The 18,854-nt window shown below is 48.9% G+C and overlaps 2 protein-coding genes across 3 annotated transcripts; one reads left to right on the plus strand and one right to left on the minus strand.

Annotated features, from left to right (window-relative positions):
• Positions 1-6,669: 6,669 nt before the first annotated feature.
• LOC123155693 (homeobox protein knotted-1-like 11) lies at positions 6,670-10,517 on the plus strand. 2 transcript variants are annotated; one of them, XM_044573845.1, is made up of 6 exons: positions 6,670-7,146; positions 7,790-7,910; positions 9,261-9,445; positions 9,535-9,666; positions 9,775-9,911; positions 10,016-10,517. In XM_044573845.1, exons 1-6 carry the CDS (start codon positions 6,847-6,849, stop codon positions 10,017-10,019), a joined length of 879 nt encoding a protein of 292 aa, XP_044429780.1. In that variant the 5' UTR covers positions 6,670-6,846; the 3' UTR covers positions 10,020-10,517. The 2 variants fall into 2 exon arrangements, with proteins under 2 accessions (XP_044429780.1, XP_044429779.1); XM_044573844.1 differs by having other exon boundaries at positions 6,673-7,146; positions 10,005-10,517.
• Positions 10,518-11,502: 985 nt separating this feature from the next.
• LOC123155691 (probable LIM domain-containing serine/threonine-protein kinase DDB_G0286997) lies at positions 11,503-16,968 on the minus strand. Its single transcript, XM_044573843.1, has 9 exons — positions 14,459-16,968; positions 14,225-14,358; positions 14,072-14,140; positions 13,844-13,996; positions 13,603-13,766; positions 13,261-13,408; positions 12,493-12,615; positions 12,306-12,393; positions 11,503-12,216 (listed from the first exon to the last, which is right to left on the minus strand). Exons 1-9 carry the CDS (start codon positions 16,725-16,727, stop codon positions 12,047-12,049), a joined length of 3,318 nt encoding a protein of 1,105 aa, XP_044429778.1. The 5' UTR covers positions 16,728-16,968; the 3' UTR covers positions 11,503-12,046.
• Between the last annotated feature and the right edge of the window lie 1,886 nt (positions 16,969-18,854).

An 18,854-nucleotide genomic window follows, 5' to 3' on the forward strand; every position in this document is an offset into this window, starting at 1 on the left:
CCACAAAATCCAAACTGTTCTCCGCTTTACGCTTACCATTGTTCCCGTGGCGAGCCAGATTATGCTGTTGCCCCTTGGTGTTGCCGCTCTTTTTTTCCTTCCCCGGCTTTTCCTCGTCAGACTCGAGATCCTTGGTACTATCAGAGTCAGCATACTTAACCAGAGCTGCCATTAGTGTTCCCATGTCATTGCAGTGACGCTTGAGTCGTCCCAACTTCAACTTCAAAGGTTTGAATTTGCAATTTCCCTCCAATGTTATAACTGCTGAGTCGGTGTTGATGCGGTCCGAGGAATGCAAAATCTCCGAAATCGGCGCACCCAATGGGTGGTTGATTCGTTCTCCTCCTGAACACAAGCGGCCAGATCCACAATTGACATGGGTTGCTTGCACGTGTCTTTGAAATTGCTGATAAACCGGCTCTTCAACTCGTCCCATGACCTAATGGAATTAGGTGGTAAACTTTTTAACCAAGTGTGTGTTGTTCCTTCTAGCATCATAGTGAAGTATTTAGCACACGCCGCTCCATCCACATCCAGCATCTCCATGACCATCTCATAGCTTTCGACCCATGACTCAGGGTGTAAGTCTGCAGTGTAATTGGGCACCTTCCGAGGACCCTTGAAATCCTTAGGCAACCGCACGTTGCGCAGGGCCGGGATGAGACACGGTACCCCCAAAGTAGTGAAAACAACCCCTGGTTCCACTGTAGTTGTTGCACGAACCGGCATAAGTTGACGCTCCACATCTTGTGCAGCTAATCCGGCTCCTCGACGCGCTCGTCCCTAGTCCACTACATCTTGTGCATTGGTTCTCCCTCCTGTCGGGTTAGGCCTTCGTGGCGGATTATGGTTCCATTCACTGCTTGATACGGCTGGCTCTTCAACATGCCTGCTGTAACTCCGGCTTGGGCGAGGGGTAGAGTGAATCATGTCACGACTATATGAATAACCCTGTTGCTGAACCATTGCTGTTTGGAGGAGATCTCTGGCCCGTCGTGTCTCAACTGCTGCCGGAGAATCGCCTTCAATTGGAATGGCGGTCAATCTTGACGCCGCAGCAATCATATTATCCAAAGGGGTAGGAAAGTGACCCAGTGGTGCTGGCACGTACTGTGGCTGGTCATGGTTCTATCGAGGTGGGTCCATCGTGCGTGGCTGATCCGGTGCCCCGATCCCAGGTGCTTCAACCCGGTTTACCGCTGCCGGGTTACTGGTCCCCGCTCCTGGCGTATTGAAAAGATTCCTTGCTTCGTAAAACGGCGGTAGACGAGACTGGTGCCTCCTCCTCATCACCTCATTTGAAGCGTTCTGGTCCAGCATAAGCCAGTAAGACTCTGCATGAACTCGTTGAGCTTGGGCATCCAAAGCGGCCCGCTCCTCGGCCATCCTGGTCTCCTCGGCAGCCATGTCCTCCTTGGCCTGAGCTATCTGATCTCGCAACTTTCTGACCTCTGCATTATGCTCATCCCGATTATCCGGATTAACCTCAGTGGTCAACAATGTTGCTAAAGCGTCCAATGAACTAGACAACACTTGAGCTGGCAGGTGTGCGGGGCCTCCTGCCCCGGCTGTCGGTCCAGAAATCATTGCCGCCGCTGTTGAGGAGTGGGGTGCAGGCTGCATACCAGCCATGAAGATCGCAACCCAGTTCGGCGGTTTAAAGGGGTCCAGAATACTATCGCCATCAGAACAGCCCCCGAACTGGCCATCCTGTACTTGATACAATGACTCGATCTCCCCGGTGGATGACTCGCCATCGGAATAGACGGCGGTCTCACCATCGGATACCGGTTTAGATTCGGTACCATGGATGAATCCTACGAACGCACGCTTCATGGCGGGCTGAACCCGGGCAGGGCTTGCACGCTGAGCCGTCTCGACAAGGTCGATGCAGATGTCCGGCTCAGGGCCCGGTTCGCCGATCTTGCCGATGAAGACATGAATTCCTCCGAAGGGGACCCGGTACCCGTACTCGATTGAGCCGGTGTCGGGGCCCCAGCCTGCGTTGTCCATGTAGAGCTTGCCACGACGACTCTTGGTCATCTGGCCCACTGCATATCCCTTGAGTCCTTCGAATTTGCCTTCCAAGAACTTGAAACCATCGTGCGATAGCCCCACGGTGGGCGCCAATTGTCGTGGAATTATCACGTCAGATGTCCTAGTGAGAGGACTTAGTCGTGGAGCCATCGCGACTAGGTTAGCTTAGAGGGGTTAAACCGGACAAATGACACGGTGAGTTTATACTGGTTCGGCCCCTTGTAGTGAAGGTAAAAGCCTATGATCCGGTTGTGGTGGAATTGATGGGGTCTCGATAACCAGGGAGCGAATCCGCTTTGCCTAGTTCTCGAGTTGTTGTTTCTTGTCCCTGAACCGCCGCCGAGTCGTCCCTTTATATACACAGGTTGACGCCCGGCGGTTTACAAAATCCCGAGGCCGGCTCATACATGTGTCCGGCTCGGTTTCTTCCTTTCTCTATCTTACAATACAAGTTACAAATCTCATGGCAGTTTATGTCTATGGGCCCTAATCCGCCCTTTGGCTCTGGGCCTTTTAGTCTCTGTAGTAAAGCACCATACTCTTTGTCTTCATGGGCTTCAATACGGATGATTCCTTGTGAGTATAATCCGGCCCCTCCTGGGCGGTTTATACTCAGTAGTTATATCCCCAACACTATGGTTCGATTTATTCTTGATACTTTTCTCATAGTTGCAAATGCTTGTGAGGGGGTTAATCATAAGTAGGAGGTTTGTTCAAGTAAGAACAGCACCTAAGCACCGGTCCACACACATATCAAATTATCAAAGTAGCGAACACAAATCAAACCAACATGATGAAAGTGACTACATGAAATTCCCATGTACCCTCAAGAACACCTTGCTTATCATAAGAGATTGTTTTGGCCTGTCCTTTGCCTCAAAAGGATTGGGCTACCTTGCTGCAATTTTGTTACCGTTACCGTTACTTGTCCATTACAAATTACCTTGCTATCAAACTACTCATTACTTATAATTTCAGTGCTTGCAGAGAATACCTTGCTGAAAACTACTTGTCATTTCCTTCTACTCCTTGTTGGGTTTGACACTCTTACTTATAGAAAGGACTACGATTGATCCCCTATACTTGTGGGTCATCACCGTACACGGGACCCCAGAGGTTTGGGTGACTCGGATGGCGTGCCGGCGGTGCGGCTTGGACGGCACATCGGCGGCCTTTGAGCACCTCGACTAGGAGAAGCTGACGAGAGAGGAGCTGGGAGGGGAAGCATGGCGGAGATCAGGGAAGTCAATGGTAGCAGGAGATAGGAGGAAGGCATGGGAGAAGTGGTAGGGGAGGCGGCCGGCGGCTGTGGGGTAGGGGAGAGAGAAGAGAGGGATATGGATTGTGTGCCACCCGTTGGATCTCGGGAAATCGAACGATTGGGAGCTCGATCTGTGGGCGGGTTGATTTGACCAATCAGAATGCATACTTCTCCTCACGTAGGATCGCTCTCTGCTCCACCCAGCATGCCACGTCAGCATGAGCCATCTATGATGGTCCAGCTGGTCGATCCATGACGTTTTTGGTGATGGTTCCTCTATGGCCGTCATAAAGGGGCTACCGTTCCGCGGGCCAGTCTTTTTTTGCTGAATCATGACGATTTCTGTGACGAACTAGAGAACGTCACCAAAAATCCGTCATGAATTAACAGGTTTCTTGTAGTGTGTAGCACAGAACGACAACGCCATCGAGTATGAAGAGTTGTATTCCAACTCTAATTGTGGAGCTAAAGAGGACGGACTAGCGAGTTTATCCTGAACAAGCAAGACCACAATGATGGGGCGTTAGGCTCCCAGACTATACCACCAAGCCAGCCCGAAGACGACATGAACATCTCCTCCCACTGAGATTGACATCTTGAGATTTACAAATTCATCATATATGCCTTCGTAGTCCACGGAAACGTCTCCTCTCACTAAATGAACATCGCCAGAAGCCTGGAATAAATCAAGAAAAGTGCGAGCACCAGTGCCAAGTCTAGGACTTGAACCCTGGTGGGCTGGTTCCACCATAAGGAATCTAATCATTTAAGTTAGGCTCAGTTCGCTATTAAGGGCCTATCTGACTAAGAGGATTTTCATAGGAATAGTGGAGGCTACAAATCCTTAAGGGTCTCTTTGATTCAAAGGATTTTCATAGGATCTTTGAAGGATTAGAACCCTTAGGAATTTTTCCTACATTGATCGTTTGATTCGTAGGATTGAATCATGTAGGATTTTTTTCCTAAGGATTCATTTGTACTACATTTTACAGGAATTCTAACGTCAAATCCAACCTCTTGGAAGAAATCCTTTGTTTTCCCCGTGACACAATCAAACAAACTCAAATCCCATAGGGATCCAATGGACATGCCATTCCAATCCTACGATTTCCCTATTCCTGTGTTTTTGCAATCCTATGAATCAAAGAGGCCCTAAGAGTTTGTTCTATGTTGGTTCTTTGGTTCATACGATTGAACCCTATAGAAATTTTTCCTAAGAAATCCAGTACACTGCATTTCAAAGGAAAAACTACAGCCACTCTAACCTCATGCAAATAATCTTTGATTTTTATATGATGCAATCAAACACACTTAGGTGGGAACAACATCGTATACTATCTGGGTGAACATGCATGGCACTGATATCATAGGTTTTTTTTTGTTCTCATGTTGTGCCAATCTATCTATAAAGAAGGACTTAGAGCAACTCTAGCAGACCCCGGATCCCGCCCCAACCCATAAAATAACCGCCAAAATGCGGGTCGGGGCCGAAAAAGCATCCCGATCAGAACTCGCATCCCGCCCCGGCCCGCAAAAAGTTTTGCGGGGCACGGCAAATTCTCCGCCCCAACCAGGGAAAACGAGCCCCCCCCCCCGCGGCTACGGTGCCCTGCATATAAGCGGAAGCGGTTGGTGGGGGGCATTTCATCCCGCGCTTTCTCCCACTAACCACCTCTCCTCCCCCCTCGGGCCGCTACCGGTCGCCGCCCAAGATTCCGGTGAGAGCAGCCGGCAGGAGCACGCCAGAAGGCCTCCACGCGCATGAGGCCTCCCTTCCCTTCCTCCCTGCGTCGGTGGACCGCCGGATTTGCAGATATGCGGTGCTTCATCGCCGACCACCGGATTTGGCTTTTTACCGGCCGCCAGTTGCTGCCCCAGGCGATGGAGTGGTCGGGGAGCCTCTCCCGCAGCCCAGGAAAGGGCACATCACCACATGCAGGCGCGGGTTCGTCCGCCCGCCGCCGCCGAAGGTTTGCGGGCATGGACTCGTCCGGCCGTCCGCCGGGCTCAGTGCTCACGCAGCGTCTTTGTGGCCTACCGATGCCGCTCATACAGTGCGACGACTGCCCGCGCCAAGTGCTGCGGCTCACTTCGGGCACGCCGAAGCACACCGGATGGGTGTTCTACAAATGCGAAAACGACGGGGTACGTGCACTTGCGGTAGCTCATTCCATAGCTCATTCTTAAGTTCAAGCACCGTAGCTCACTTCGAGATTGCTCAATCTTTTGTGTAGGACGATGGATGCTCATTTTGGTTTTGGGAAGGCCAATACATTGATTTGTTGATAGAAAGAAACTTAATAAATGTTAGTGCACTCCTTAGTACAATCGAAGGCAACGACGCGGCTGCATGTGCAACTAGAGGGGAAGCAACGTCGACTTCTTCGAAGCCAAAGATGAAGAATGAAGAAAGCATCAACAATGAACAAAACAAGATCAAGAATCCACAGATCAACAATGAGTGCATGGAGAAGATATTGCTTCAACTAGTGGAAGCAGTTATGGAAGTTGGAAATCTTCTGAAATGCATTCTTGTGGTTCTTGTTTTTTTTGGTTTTACTATTCTAGCCAAGATTTGATGATATATTTTGTATCTAAAGTTGTTGCAAAAGCAAATAAAAGCATTATGATAGATCAATCTAAGTTTTACGGGTCGGGACGAGCTGTGTCAGATCAGAACATGCATAAGCCGGCCCGTAAAAAAAGTATATTCCGCGAATATGTTCTTTTATGGGTCCATTATGCGGGGTCTGCATCCGTGCCAGCCCGCGCCGGCCCCCAAAAATTGTTTTGCGCGAACTGCAAATAAGTTATACGGGTCGGCGGGATGCAGGGTCTGCTAGAGTTGCTCTTAGAGGCCAAAACACACAATGGGACAATGGTGCACATGCATCCGAATTGCAAAGGAAAAAGAAAAAATGGTCAAATATTTTTTGGAACTTCTTCGGAACACGCATTGTCCAGTGTATTACCCGCGTGTAAAGTTCCGCAACAAAACGACTCTCGTGGTGTTATGAACGGATAAAAATAAAACCGACACTATATTAAGCTTGCTATTGGTAACAATTTGCAAAATAAAAGGTTTGTAATTGTAATTTTGTCTTTTCCGCCAACAATGGCACACTTGTCCCGAACTTTACACATGAGTGATACACTAGACAACGCTTGTTCCGATAAAATTACAATTTACTAAAGGAATGAAATAAATCTGGAGTAATTTTCGTCCGTATTTATTGGTGTTACTCCAGATTTATTTTTCTTATAATTTTCGTCAGACGAGGTAAAAGCTCCCTGTAGCGACTGTCGTACGAAGCACGTGGAAACGCGAATACATATGGCTGTGGTTCCTCCTCCGCGGTCCCCTCTGCCGCTGCACCGCTCCGCCTGCTCTGCCTGCCCGCCTGACTGCTACTGCTGCCGCCCTACACCTACACCTACACCTACACCCATCCGCCCGTCCTCCCCCACTTGACCCGGTGGTACCACTCGCCTCGTCTCGGAGCTCCCGCCTCGCCTCTCCTGCGCGCGCGGCGAGGGTACGGCCGGCCATGGCGTACCAGTACCACCACCAGGACCACGCGCTGGGGATGGACCCGGCGGCGGCGGCGGGGAACCCCGGCGGCGGCTTCGCGCCAGGCCTAGGCGCGGGCGGGTGGGAGAGGGAGAAGGCGGCCATCGAGGCGCACCCGCTGTACGAGCGGCTGCTGGAGGCGCACGTCGCCTGCCTCCGCGTCGCCACCCCCGTCGACCAGCTCCCCCGCATCGACGCGCAGGTCGCCGCGCGCGCCCCGCCGCCCGTGCCCCCCGCCGCCGCGCCCGCCGGCGGCGAGGAGCTCGACCTCTTCATGGTGAGCTGCTACCACCACCAGGCCTCCTCGCCTCACGCTCACGCCGCGTACGGACGCCCCGCGCCGGCTGGGCCGGGCTGCCCCGCGCGTGCTCTATGTTATGTGTAGTAGATTGACGCGGCGTGCGTGCGTGTGTGGTTCGAAAATTTGGGGATTGGATGGGATTTGGCGATGAAATTGCCCCGCTCGTGTTGGGACTGGGATTGGGATTTCAAACAGGCTAAGCCAGGTTACCTTTTTCTTCCAACGCACACAACATGTTTGATTGGTTGCGCACGAGCTCACATGGGATTATTAGCACTCGCTAACCTCCGCCGGTGGATTTGGTTAAAGTTAGCTTCTTCAACTATGAGTATTATGCTAGTTCATCCCTTGATTGCTACCCATCCCACCTCCAAATAATTTACTGCGTGCTCTAGGCTCTAGCTGTGAGCAACTTTGTTTCCTCAACCACAAGCGCCTCACCTCTGCGATAGAGACAAAAACAAACCCCAAAAAACAACTACAAGTGTCCCTTTGCTAGGCAAGCAGGGGCTCCTTCCTTTGCCTGGAAATGGCAATTCTCCTTGTGTAAAGGTTATTATCGACCACCTGCCTTTTTCTCTATATATGTGTTCTAAAGGTTCTGTTTTCCTTGTTGCAGACACACTATGTGCTGCTCCTCTGTTCCTTCAAGGAACAGCTCCAGCAGCATGTGCGCGTCCACGCCATGGAGGCGGTGATGGCCTGCTGGGAGCTCGAGCAAACTCTGCAGAGTCTTACAGGTACCATACATCATCTTAACTTCATCAGTTCAGCAGCAAGATATGTGCTTCTTAAATTCTCTAGGAAGAGGGTTTTACAATCTCTACACTACATGCTTATTAAGAGGTTGATAGTCACAGTAAGTACCATGCTACATGAGGGGCGCCGTTTCATAGGATCTCAACCACAGGGGAATTCTTTTTTAAAAGAAGGGATCCATTGCTTCTGCTCTCTGCATCCAGCGAGTACAAACATAACACAAATACTACCTCTGTACCAGAATATAAGAACTGCAAAAACGTCTTATATTTTGTTTTTCAACTCAACTAGAAAGAGCTCAATGACTGGCCATTTTCCTGTATTATTGCGCGTCGTGACAGAAAATATAGGTCATAATTCACACCCTTGTAGGTCCTATGAGATACTAGGTCCACCTTTATAGTAGTACCGGTTCCTTCTTATATATTATTATTAGTTACAAGAGTTGCAGACTTTGAGCTGTTGGACCTGGCTTCAAAGCTGTACCTTTTGAGATTTCAGTTCGGTGTATGTGGCAGTTATTCATGAACCTTGTGTTGCACCAACCATGCAACTGAACTGACAGTACCTTGCGTTCATAATCTTAGCTAAGCTGTCCTGATAAAGTCTCTCTTAATATGTCTACTGCAATTAGCTTCCACACGGAACAGTCACGGACTATATAATCGGGAACCATCACACAAGGGTTACCCTTTCAGATACTTTATGTTGCTTGTCAAAATGACATATAATCCATATAGGAAAAGAAGCCCCTTGCGTAGTGCAAAAAAAGTGTTGCATATTGAATAATGCTTCATCGTCAAAATGAACTGACATGGCTACAAAATTTCTAGTGGAATTGTACTTTACTTGAATTTAATTCATGGATATTGATTGTCTGCATATAGTACTGTTTTTAGTTCCTTTTGCTACGTCACATTTTCCACCATTCTGCCTATAGGCATCACGAGGCACACACCTATGAGAAAACCATGCCAATATCCAGTCACACTGGAAACTGGTGTCGCTGTGAAAACCAAAGGGAGTGATTTTTTTTTTTTTGTTGACAATAGAACTTTGCATAATCTGTTTGTATGTGTAATCATCAATCAGTTTACGATGAGAGGCATATGCTTGAACATGGAAGTTTGCCTTCAGATAATAATGAGAATTGTGTCAGAAAAAAAAATAGAGCAAGATTAAGCCTGGATAGGCTTAGTTATATATTGTACTGAAAAAAAAAACTAGAGCAAGAATAAGTACCTGCCAAGGCAAGACGCAATATAAATATGACCAGGATAAGTTGGAGATTGGCCAGTTCTGAGTTTTGCTAATATCGATTCTTCCTATAGGGGCATCTCCTGGTGAAGGCACCGGGGCAACTATGTCCGATGACGAAGACAATCCGGTCGACAGTGAGAGCAACATGTTTGACGGGAACGATGTGTCAGATGGCATGGGCTTCGGAATGCTAACCGAGGGTGAGAGATCCTTGGTCGAGCGCGTGAGGCAAGAGCTGAAGCATGAGCTTAAACAGGTAAAACTCGCTGCCTTCCATTCTGTCAGCTGCCACTATGTTGGTGTCCAAACTGAACTGTAAACAAAATTATTTTCCTGACTTTGCAGGGGTATAGAGAAAAGCTTGTGGACATCAGGGAGGAGATACTGCGGAAGCGAAGAGCCGGAAAGCTCCCAGGGGACACGGCGTCTACCCTGAAAGCTTGGTGGCAAGCCCACGCCAAATGGCCGTACCCAACTGTATGTGACAGACATCCCGCATATACCGTCATCGCCAGCAACTTTGTCACCATTTTACATGCAATTCTTGTTGTGCTACTGATGAGCATCGCTGGTGGGTATTGCTAGGAGGAGGACAAGGCGCGGCTGGTGCAGGAGACGGGGCTGCAGCTGAAGCAGATCAACAACTGGTTCATCAACCAGCGCAAGCGGAACTGGCACAGCAACCCTACCTCGTCCTCGTCAGACAAGAGCAAGAGAAAAAGGTACGGCGATCGGCCCAAAAACAATCCTTTCATCACATGCTTGAAATCGCTCAGGTTTTCATTCCCTCTCTTTCATTCTCAAAAAAAAAAAAGGAACAATGCAGGTGAGGGCAACGCCGAGCAGTCCTGGTAGGGCGGGTGCGGTCGGTCGGAGAGCGAAGAACGAAGAACGAATGCCCCCATATATGTACATAGCGCTTCCATCTTGGAGAAGGCTTTGATACTGCTATTTATTGCTCGGGAGACGACGTCGGCCGCTATTCGCGCGCGGCGTCTCCCCGAGGACCCAACCATCTGTGTTCCCCAAAAAGAAAAAAAAAACATGGTAGTAGTAATGTAATGCTGTAATGGAATTACCCGAGATGTGTACTAGCTGTTTTGTGGCGCGCCGCGGCGTCGCTGTGAGCGAGTGTGTACGGGCTGTTCCGTGGTGTGTGTGTCTGTGGATGATTGTGTGTTGCGTTGCCGTGGGACTGGTGCAAGTGTCGTGTGATGTGGTATGTGTTGTGTGTGGGTGGGTGCTGTATATTTGCGTACCTCTATGTGTACTGACCGTGATGCGTTGTTTGTCCGTTTTATCTCTCTATATATTGTCCGTTGTTTGTCCGTTCGGCATCCCAGCTGGTGCGTCCCAGCCGAGAGATTTGGCACGCGGAGAGGAGGAAGATCCGCGATGGACATGGGGATGCACGAACCGGACAAGGCTTGGTTTGCGGCGCTACCGGTACGACGATATCTCCGGCCGGATCCTCTCGCGCAGATCGAAAATACTAGACAGACGACACTCCATGCACGATGCATGCACGATTTACAATCAGATGGATGTGAAGCACTTTATTCCCTGATTCAATGGCTGGATGTGGAGCGTCGTTCATGCATCGTCCAAAAACGTCGTGTGTATAGCAGCTCTCCGCGCAGATCCCGGGAAGTTAACAAACGGAACCATCACATGCGCATCGTCCTCGTCGTCCCCCCGTCGTGGCACCCCCGCATGTGCCCCGGGCATGGGCGCCCCGGACTTCACTCGGCCGTGCAAAGTCAGCAGCATCCGAGATGGCATCGGCATGGGTGAGCCACGAGACCCAGGCCACAGAATCAGCAGAAAACCAAGGATGGACACGAGTAACAAGGGCCATAATAAGATTCTGAAAATGCAGGAATAGGAAAAGTACTTGATTCCTATATAGGATTAGTAAAGAGTGTTTGATGCCACATGAAAGACAAAGAAACTCTAATAGAAGGTTAGAGTGGATGTTTACATTTCCTACGAAATGTAGTAAGTACTCTATAATATTTCATATGAAAAACCCCTATGGAATTCAATCCTATTACGAACCCAAGGGACGACATAAGAAAAATTCCCAAGGACTTCCAAGGAGCCCTAAGAAAAATACCCTATAGGATTTCTTTGAATCAAAGGAGCCCCAAGTAGAGCAGCCGCAGCTCTTTCAGGCAGAAAACAGAGGGAACAACATGTTTTTTCCTCACAGGATAATAAAACAAAACAACTGGACCCTTTTTACAGAGACACCGAACCATTTCGGCATACATCACAAACACACGAAAAACACAAGCATATACAAGCAACATAGGACCTCAACTGACAGTTCCCAAAACTTGTATTACCACCACCCACATTACACAACCAGTTCATCACCACATTCTTCAGACTGACCCGACCAACAGACCGACCGAACCGACGACTTCCAAACAACTCGATTATTACCCACAAGAAAAGGAAGGGAAGAAAATAAATAAAATATCGGACTCTCTATAACTGACAATAAGACTGGCTTACTCAGCGCGCCTCTAAGCCAAAGCCAAAGGGGAAGGGTATAAATGAATGAATACGGATCTGGGACGACGACCGACCGACACTTCTAGACACGGGGAGGCTGGGAGGGAGGGCTCATGATTTTATGATTACAAGATATGAAACAATGAAGGGGTATGAACAGATAGATAGACACCCTAGGGACCGACCGACGCAACGAAAGAACGAAACCAACCATATATATAATATTTATATATATCAGCACCGGATTTCCTAAAATACGCAATATGCGAAGGAGAACTTGTCCAAGACGGATGGATGGATGGCCCCAGAAGTTTTCTCAAGACCGCTGCTGGCGCTACTAGGATTGCACCTTCTGGGACGCGGCCATGGCACGCAGCCTCACGGCGATCTGGGTGAAGCTTGGCCGTTCCGACGGTTCCGTCGCCCAGCATTGCTCCATCAGCGACCTCCACTCCGGGTCGCATGAGTCAGGCACCTGCGGCCGCAGAGTGTTGCTCACAATGCCACCTGACAGTTAAAACAACAGCTTACATCAGACTCTGACCATCCACTGCACAAGTAATTTCTACCGAGGGTATGGCTGATTGTGCACCCACCAATGATAACACCATAGTGCAAATCTGCATATGGTTCCTCTCCTGTGAGGAGTTCCCACAGGACAATCCCAAAGGAGAAGACATCAACCTGAGGGGAACATATCAACATTAGTGTGCAAGTTATATGTAAACCTGGATATAGCTATCTGAATTCGGACACGGAAGCAATATGAAGGGATTAGCAAACCTTTTCAGAGACCAGGCTGCTGCTTCCATTCAGAAGCTCTGGGGCCATCCATGGAAGCGTTCCCCTCACACCACCAGAGATGAGCGTCTGACACTTGACTTTTGAAAGCCCAAGATCACCAACCTGCATCATCCAAGAAAAATCAATGCAGATATATATAGAAAGAGAAATGGGTGCTTAACTTAAATCATAAAAGATGCAAAATTGTTCGCATTCGCCGGTCGATCCAGTTTGATGACAGTTCACATGAGCAATATTTCATTCGCATGTGACAGCGCAAGAACTAAAAGGGAAGCCTTAGTTATCTATAGACTACAGATAATGTGGCATGGATGTTTAGTAGATCAGTAAAGATAACAAAATTCAGATGGCAAACAAATGATTCTTTGGTATACAAGGAGTTTATTGTTAGTAGCCATGCATTATTATACCACATGTTCCTTCCAGTGTCGACGGAATATGCCTTAAGTTTAGCTAAAATGATACCCGGACTAATCTAAATCAATTGTGTCTATTTTAAGGTGCAACACATCAATTGCACAAGCAACAGTCCATATGATTATCACAACAAAGCGCTGTGTATTCCAAGTATGAGGGGAGATTGATGCTAAAAATTATCAATAATACCTAATAATTTGAAAAGTCAATATAGACAGATTACCCAATATCAAACATGCAAAATATGATACAGAGGAGAAGAATCAATAGTCTAGCAATGAAGTGCAACAAGCCAGCAGTAGTACAAAACAGAATAATTGCAGTTCTTACCTTGCATATTGGACGCTGAGGATCCCTTAAATTAACAAGTAAATTGTCACTTTTGAGGTCAAAGTGCACAATGTTTTTGTTATGCAGATACTCCATTCCAAAAGCTGTGTCCATGGCAATAATTAGCCGTTTGCGTCGATCCAGGCTCCTGCACATGAAGAGAATATTAATCGGCTCAGCTTCATGTTGGATTATAAGTTCCAAGTTTTTAAGATGTGGCAGTTGATACATGAGAATTACTTCTAAAACATATGCTAGAATGCAGACATTTTTTTGTTTTGAGAAAAGGCCTGAGGCCCGGCTTTATTCAAAGCTTTGCAGACATATAAATAGTGGACGTACTTGGAATTCTTCAGCAAAGCCGTCCTAAGTGAGCCATTAACCATGTATTCTGTAACCGTTGCAATGGATCCCCCAGGCCCATCTAGAACAACGCCATAAAAGGCCACAACATTGGGGTGGTGCAGATCAGCAAGGTTAGATGCTTCATTCCAGAAGTCATTCCGCTGCAAACATTCAGGACATATCAGTACAAGGACAGGTATAAGCAAATAAAAGGAAATCTAAAATGTTATAATTATACCATTTTTTCTTGCTCAGATGGCTTCCCAGCAAAACATCTGTCATTGATTCTTTTTATTGCAACATCAGAGCCCCTCCATTTCCCATGATATACAGTTCCAAAAGTTCCAGAACCGAGTTCTTGGAGCTCTTCGAGGTCATCATTCTTTATAATCTGAAAACATGAACATGTGGTTGGTAAAAGAACATTACTTTGTAGTATTAAAGATAAAGAGTTCCTGACTGTAACCTGAAGGCGTCCATGCTCATCTGTGACTGGTTGTCCTGAAACCCAATCTAGTGGTTTGCCCTTGCTAACCTGCACATTCCTCGTGTTAGGTTATTAAGTACTGAAGATGACATAAAACAGAACATATATGAACTTCTAAGGAATTCATCTAACCTCATTGGTGTGAGCTTGCCCGTCTACTTTATTAGTGACATTCCCAAGCCCTTCATTCAGCACAGGAGGTGGAGGCTCAAATGCGGCTAGACCATCCTCCATACCCAGCAAGTCTGGATTAGTGATACCATCACCTGCATTCATGAAAGACGGTAATAAGCATTCACAACTTATGACTCATAAAGCACATATACTGGCACAAGGTGTAATTGGAAGTATTGTTAATGATTGAACCTTTGACAAACTGAGCTTGTTCTGCATGTGTGTCTTTGTGATATGGTTGCTCCTCAGCCGGGATGTTCAAATCTGGCCCTTTGCAATTCAACAGAGAGTTTTGGGAATGGGGATCCTTTGAGCTGATGTTCTCCCTGCTTGCTACCCTCTTAGGTCTTGGTGGCAGCGCATGTACATTGCTGAACTGTTGACCAGGTAAACCAGACTCCTGGAGTTGCTCGACTGGAGCATGATTTGTCAGTGCTGGTGTCGGTAGTGGTACCTGAGCATTAGCGTTCGGAGGAGGAATGGATTCATGTGGAGCTTCCTTGTGATAAACTTCAGGCATAACATCCTTCTGCTCGCTCATTGGGTTAATAGTGGCTTTTGTATACGCAGGATCAACACCATAAGCCGATGGGGGCACACCCACATGCCCAATAGTGGCGGCAACATAACTGGGGTATGGTCCCCCAATGCTCACCATTTGCGGCGGCATATGGTTAACGTTGGCATGCTGGACATTATGCATATAAGGACTGGCCACCGAAGGCGGTGGCATTGATTCAGTTGGATGGGCCATCTTTGGCTCGCTGACATCAAAAAAGGTGTTGGTGTTGCTCTGAGAGTATTGTGACGTTGCATTCTGGGGTAAACCATTCTCAGCATACATCCTTTGTTCGGGATAGCGGGGCTCGTTAGGGTTTACCCGTAGTGAATCCATCATCCTGTCCACATTGGCCATATAGGTTGGCACAGCAGCAGGTGCCACTGAAGGCACATTATCACGGAGCACTTGTCCATCCTCCCGATGCCTAGAATTGCCACTTAAACTACCTTCGCCTTCAAGCGGATTATTGGGATTAGTTTGCCTTACTGGGTACTGAGCCATTCCATGGGGTGAAGGCATTTGATGCAGTATAGCTTGTTGATGAGAGCTATCAGAATGAACGGAATTTGGAGAGACCATCTCAGTAGGCATCATGGGGATATGGTTAAATCCATAAGTCGCCGGCACCTGCTGCGGTGGCAATTGCTGCTGCTGGTGCTGCTGCTGCTGCTGCTGCACATAGACATGCTGATGAAAGCTCGCTGGATCGACGGGCATTGGGTTTGCAACGCCTTCCATCTTTGGTGCATACATCCTTTCCCTGTCAGGCTGCACTGGATGCATATGTGTGTACCCATAAGCCCCCATTTGAGAAGGTATTTGCCGCTCTCCCATCATGATCCTTGCCACATCTTCAGGCCGCAGGCTCATGAACACTGGTATTGGCTCAACCGGCGCCCCTCCACGCACATCGTTGGCATAGTCATTCATGACTGGATCGGAGTGGGCGTGAGGCAGAGCCTTGACACACATATTGCAGTCCTGAAACCAGGTCGCATTTTCTGGTGGCTGCTGATTCAGACCCTGCATAGCCTCTCTATGATCGTTCATGAACACTGGTGGCAGTGGTGGTAGCTGTGAGAGTGGCTGACGGTACCTTGCTGCCTCCGGATGTGGATGCGGATGCGGGTGTGGATGTGGATGGGGGCTTGGCTGAGGGGGCGCAGCACTCTCCTGCGGCTTCACCGGGACAGGGGCGGGAGCAGCATTGGTGAAGACATCAACAAGCAGCTGCTGAGGTTGCGGCGGAGCAGCAAAAGCCGATCTGGCGGCGTCGTAGGAGCAGGTGGAGGTGGGGGAGACAGCAGTCGGGGAGCCCCCGCCGCCGCCGCCGCCCCCTCCCCCTCCCCCTCCCCCTCCTCCAGAGGAAGGCACGGCCGGGGTAGGAGGGGGAGGCCCGCCGTCGGAGCACTGGGTGGACGACAGGCTGGCGATGCTGTCCTTGCGCACAATGCCGTTGACGGCCTCGAGGTACCTGAGGCCGGCGTCGAAGCCGGCGGCGCCCTCGCCTCCCTCGTCCCCGGGCGCGGCCGCCTCCGAGACGGGGAAGATGAAGACCCGCAGCTTGGGGCTGGCGACGGCCAGCTTGTCGTACTCCTCCACCATGTTGTCGAGATCCTCGGGCGAGGAGACCGAGATGAGCGCGTCGAGGCCCTCGTCGGGGAGCTGGTACTTGACCGCGAAGTGCGGGCCCGTGGCGCCGCCGTAGGCGTCGGCGAGGCGGGCCAGCAGGTCCTGCAGCGCCACCCCGCGCGGCACGGACACGATCCGGGTGTCGCCGCCGGCGTACCGCAGCGTCCCGTCCCCGGGCCGCGGCAGGATGCGCCCGCCGAGGCTGCACAGCAGCTTCATCCGCTCCCCTCCTCCTCCCCCGCCCCCGCCGCCGCCGTCCTCGGCCATCCCGCCGCGGCGGCGCGGGTCCGCCCCCACTCCCCTCCCCCCTCCCCTCCTTCCCCGGATCTAACCCCGCAGGGCTCGGGCCGGGCCACAAACCAAACCCCCTCACCTCCACACCACCAGGAACCCTACCGCCGGCCGGATTCGGGGACTCCGGCGGCGGCGGGCGGCTCAATGCTCAGTCAATTGAAATTTTTTTCCGGGGGAGGGGAGTGGGGAGCGGGGGCGGGGGGTGGGGGGTGGGAGGGGTGCGTTCTACTCAAAAACCCTTGGCTCGCTCGCTCGCTCGCTCTCCCCGGCTGCTGCCTGCCTGGCTGGCTCGGCGTTGGTGTTGGCGTTGGTGTCCCCCTCGCCCCGGTTTTATATATTTTCCGGGCCTTGGATTTTCCCGTGCCGGAATTTGGAGCCTTCCCTTTGGTTTTCCGTGTGGTTCTCCCCCCCGCCCCCTTTCTGTTTGCCTTTGGGCTTTGGAGCATTGGCAAAACCTTGGGTTTGGGTTTTGAATCTGTGGGTCTGTTGCGGAAGAGGCCATTCGTGTTGGTGGAATTCGGCCGGGCGCCCCACCTTCCGGTTTGTTAGAAAAGGGGGGGCGTTCTAGAGGGGGTCGGAAGTTCACCTGCGTCGCCACCGCTCGATCCATCACAAATTTATGGTATTAACTAAGTGTAATTACTATAAAATTGTTTTGTTGATGTGGAACGTGATGGCAAGTGTATTGAAGGAATCCAATGATGATTTAAATTTAATTGCACACGATAAGGTAGTTGGTTGGTGCTGAACAGGCGTCGAGAAACAAAATTTGTACACCTACATCAATAGGATCATAGTGACATCATGTGTACATGCAAATGATTTCCCGTGGTGCATGGGCTATTTTTTTAATTCATGTTCATTTATATTTATTTCTTTTGATTATAAAATGTATGATGCAATTATATGTATCCTAATTAGGTTGCATGCAATAAAATAAGTCAAGAAAACTCACAACTTTGGGGGGTCATGCTCCGCTTTATTTTTCCAGCGATGAATTCAGGTAAGTTAGGGGACATGATTTGTGTGGAAACTCGTGACCTGAGTAGAGGGGAAACAAAGAAACGACGATGTGACAAGGCGGCGGTGTTTGTGCCTTGTTTGGGTGGGGGGGGGGGGGGGGGTAGTGGCCAGTGATGGGGGGTGGTTGCAGATCAGCTCGAGAAGAATCATGGCGGGGTGGCGGGTGGTCATCGTTGATCGGGCCAACATGTGTCAACAATAATAGGGCGAGGGAGACCTATGGAGGCGGAGTTTGGAGAATATCACCTTGGGATCGACATCGAAATATCTTGATGGAGTGAGAGCTCGGAGGTGGAAGGGGCGGCGGCGAGGGGGGGGGGAGGTTATTAGGTCTTGATGGCCGGGTCCGTGAGAGGTTGTATTTATATAGCGATCGAGCAAGTTTTTTTTAATCTATATCTAGAGGCTCGATGAGGTTTTCTTACCATAAATATCTCCTTGTTTTATAACAATGTGCATGAAAGGAATAAATGTATATATGACATGTTTGAAGCGGAAATATCGTTTGGAGCCCAGGCCCAATGGAGCCCATTGTTTTTGAAAAGTTACAAAATTGTTGAAGTTCCAAAAGAATCTAGAAAAAATCCACCTTATATATAGTTGTATTCTAGGTGCTTGTAAAATATTATCAGGAAATAATGGAATTCAAAGTAGAAAAAATACATGCATTGTTTGTTTAAATTCCCAAAAAAATTGCTCAGATGTTAAAGTACCTCCTAATTAATTTTAAAACACATGTAGAATACATCTATAGTATGCATGTGGACATTTTTCTAGATTTTCATTAGAAAAAACTCAAAAAAATTGGGCTCCATGGAGCCCACGCTCCAAAAAACATTGCTCATGTTTGAAGAACTTTTTTCTTTTGCTTAATTTCTAGTCATCTTTTAAAGCCAAGAAACCACTTTTCTTAATTGCAGGTTACGTCTAGAAGAGTTGTTTTAGTTCATCTTAGTTGCTATTTATATTTAAAAAATCATGACCGAAAGGTAAGATATTTTTCCAAACAAGGAACACATTTTTTTTCTTATGTTTTTATAATAACAAAAAAGATACATGCATGCATGTATAACAAGG

Source organism: Triticum aestivum, chromosome 7B (genome assembly GCF_018294505.1).
Source record: "Triticum aestivum cultivar Chinese Spring chromosome 7B, IWGSC CS RefSeq v2.1, whole genome shotgun sequence".
NCBI classification, from domain to species: domain Eukaryota; kingdom Viridiplantae; phylum Streptophyta; class Magnoliopsida; order Poales; family Poaceae; genus Triticum; species Triticum aestivum.

Coding starts and splice junctions, on each gene's coding strand:
- LOC123155693 (XM_044573844.1), top strand. CDS start 6,847: ATGGCGTACCAGTACCACCACCAGGACCACGCGCTGGGGATGGACCCG. Junction 7,147..7,789: donor AGGAGCTCGACCTCTTCATG/GTGAGCTGCTAC, acceptor TCCTTGTTGCAG/ACACACTATGTGCTGCTCCT. Junction 7,911..9,260: donor AACTCTGCAGAGTCTTACAG/GTACCATACATC, acceptor TTCTTCCTATAG/GGGCATCTCCTGGTGAAGGC.
- LOC123155691 (XM_044573843.1), bottom strand. CDS start 16,727: ATGGCCGAGGACGGCGGCGGCGGGGGCGGGGGAGGAGGAGGGGAGCGG. Junction 14,359..14,458: donor ACAAGCTCAGTTTGTCAAAG/GTTCAATCATTA, acceptor TCATGAATGCAG/GTGATGGTATCACTAATCCA. Junction 13,409..13,602: donor GCTTTGCTGAAGAATTCCAA/GTACGTCCACTA, acceptor CTTCATGTGCAG/GAGCCTGGATCGACGCAAAC.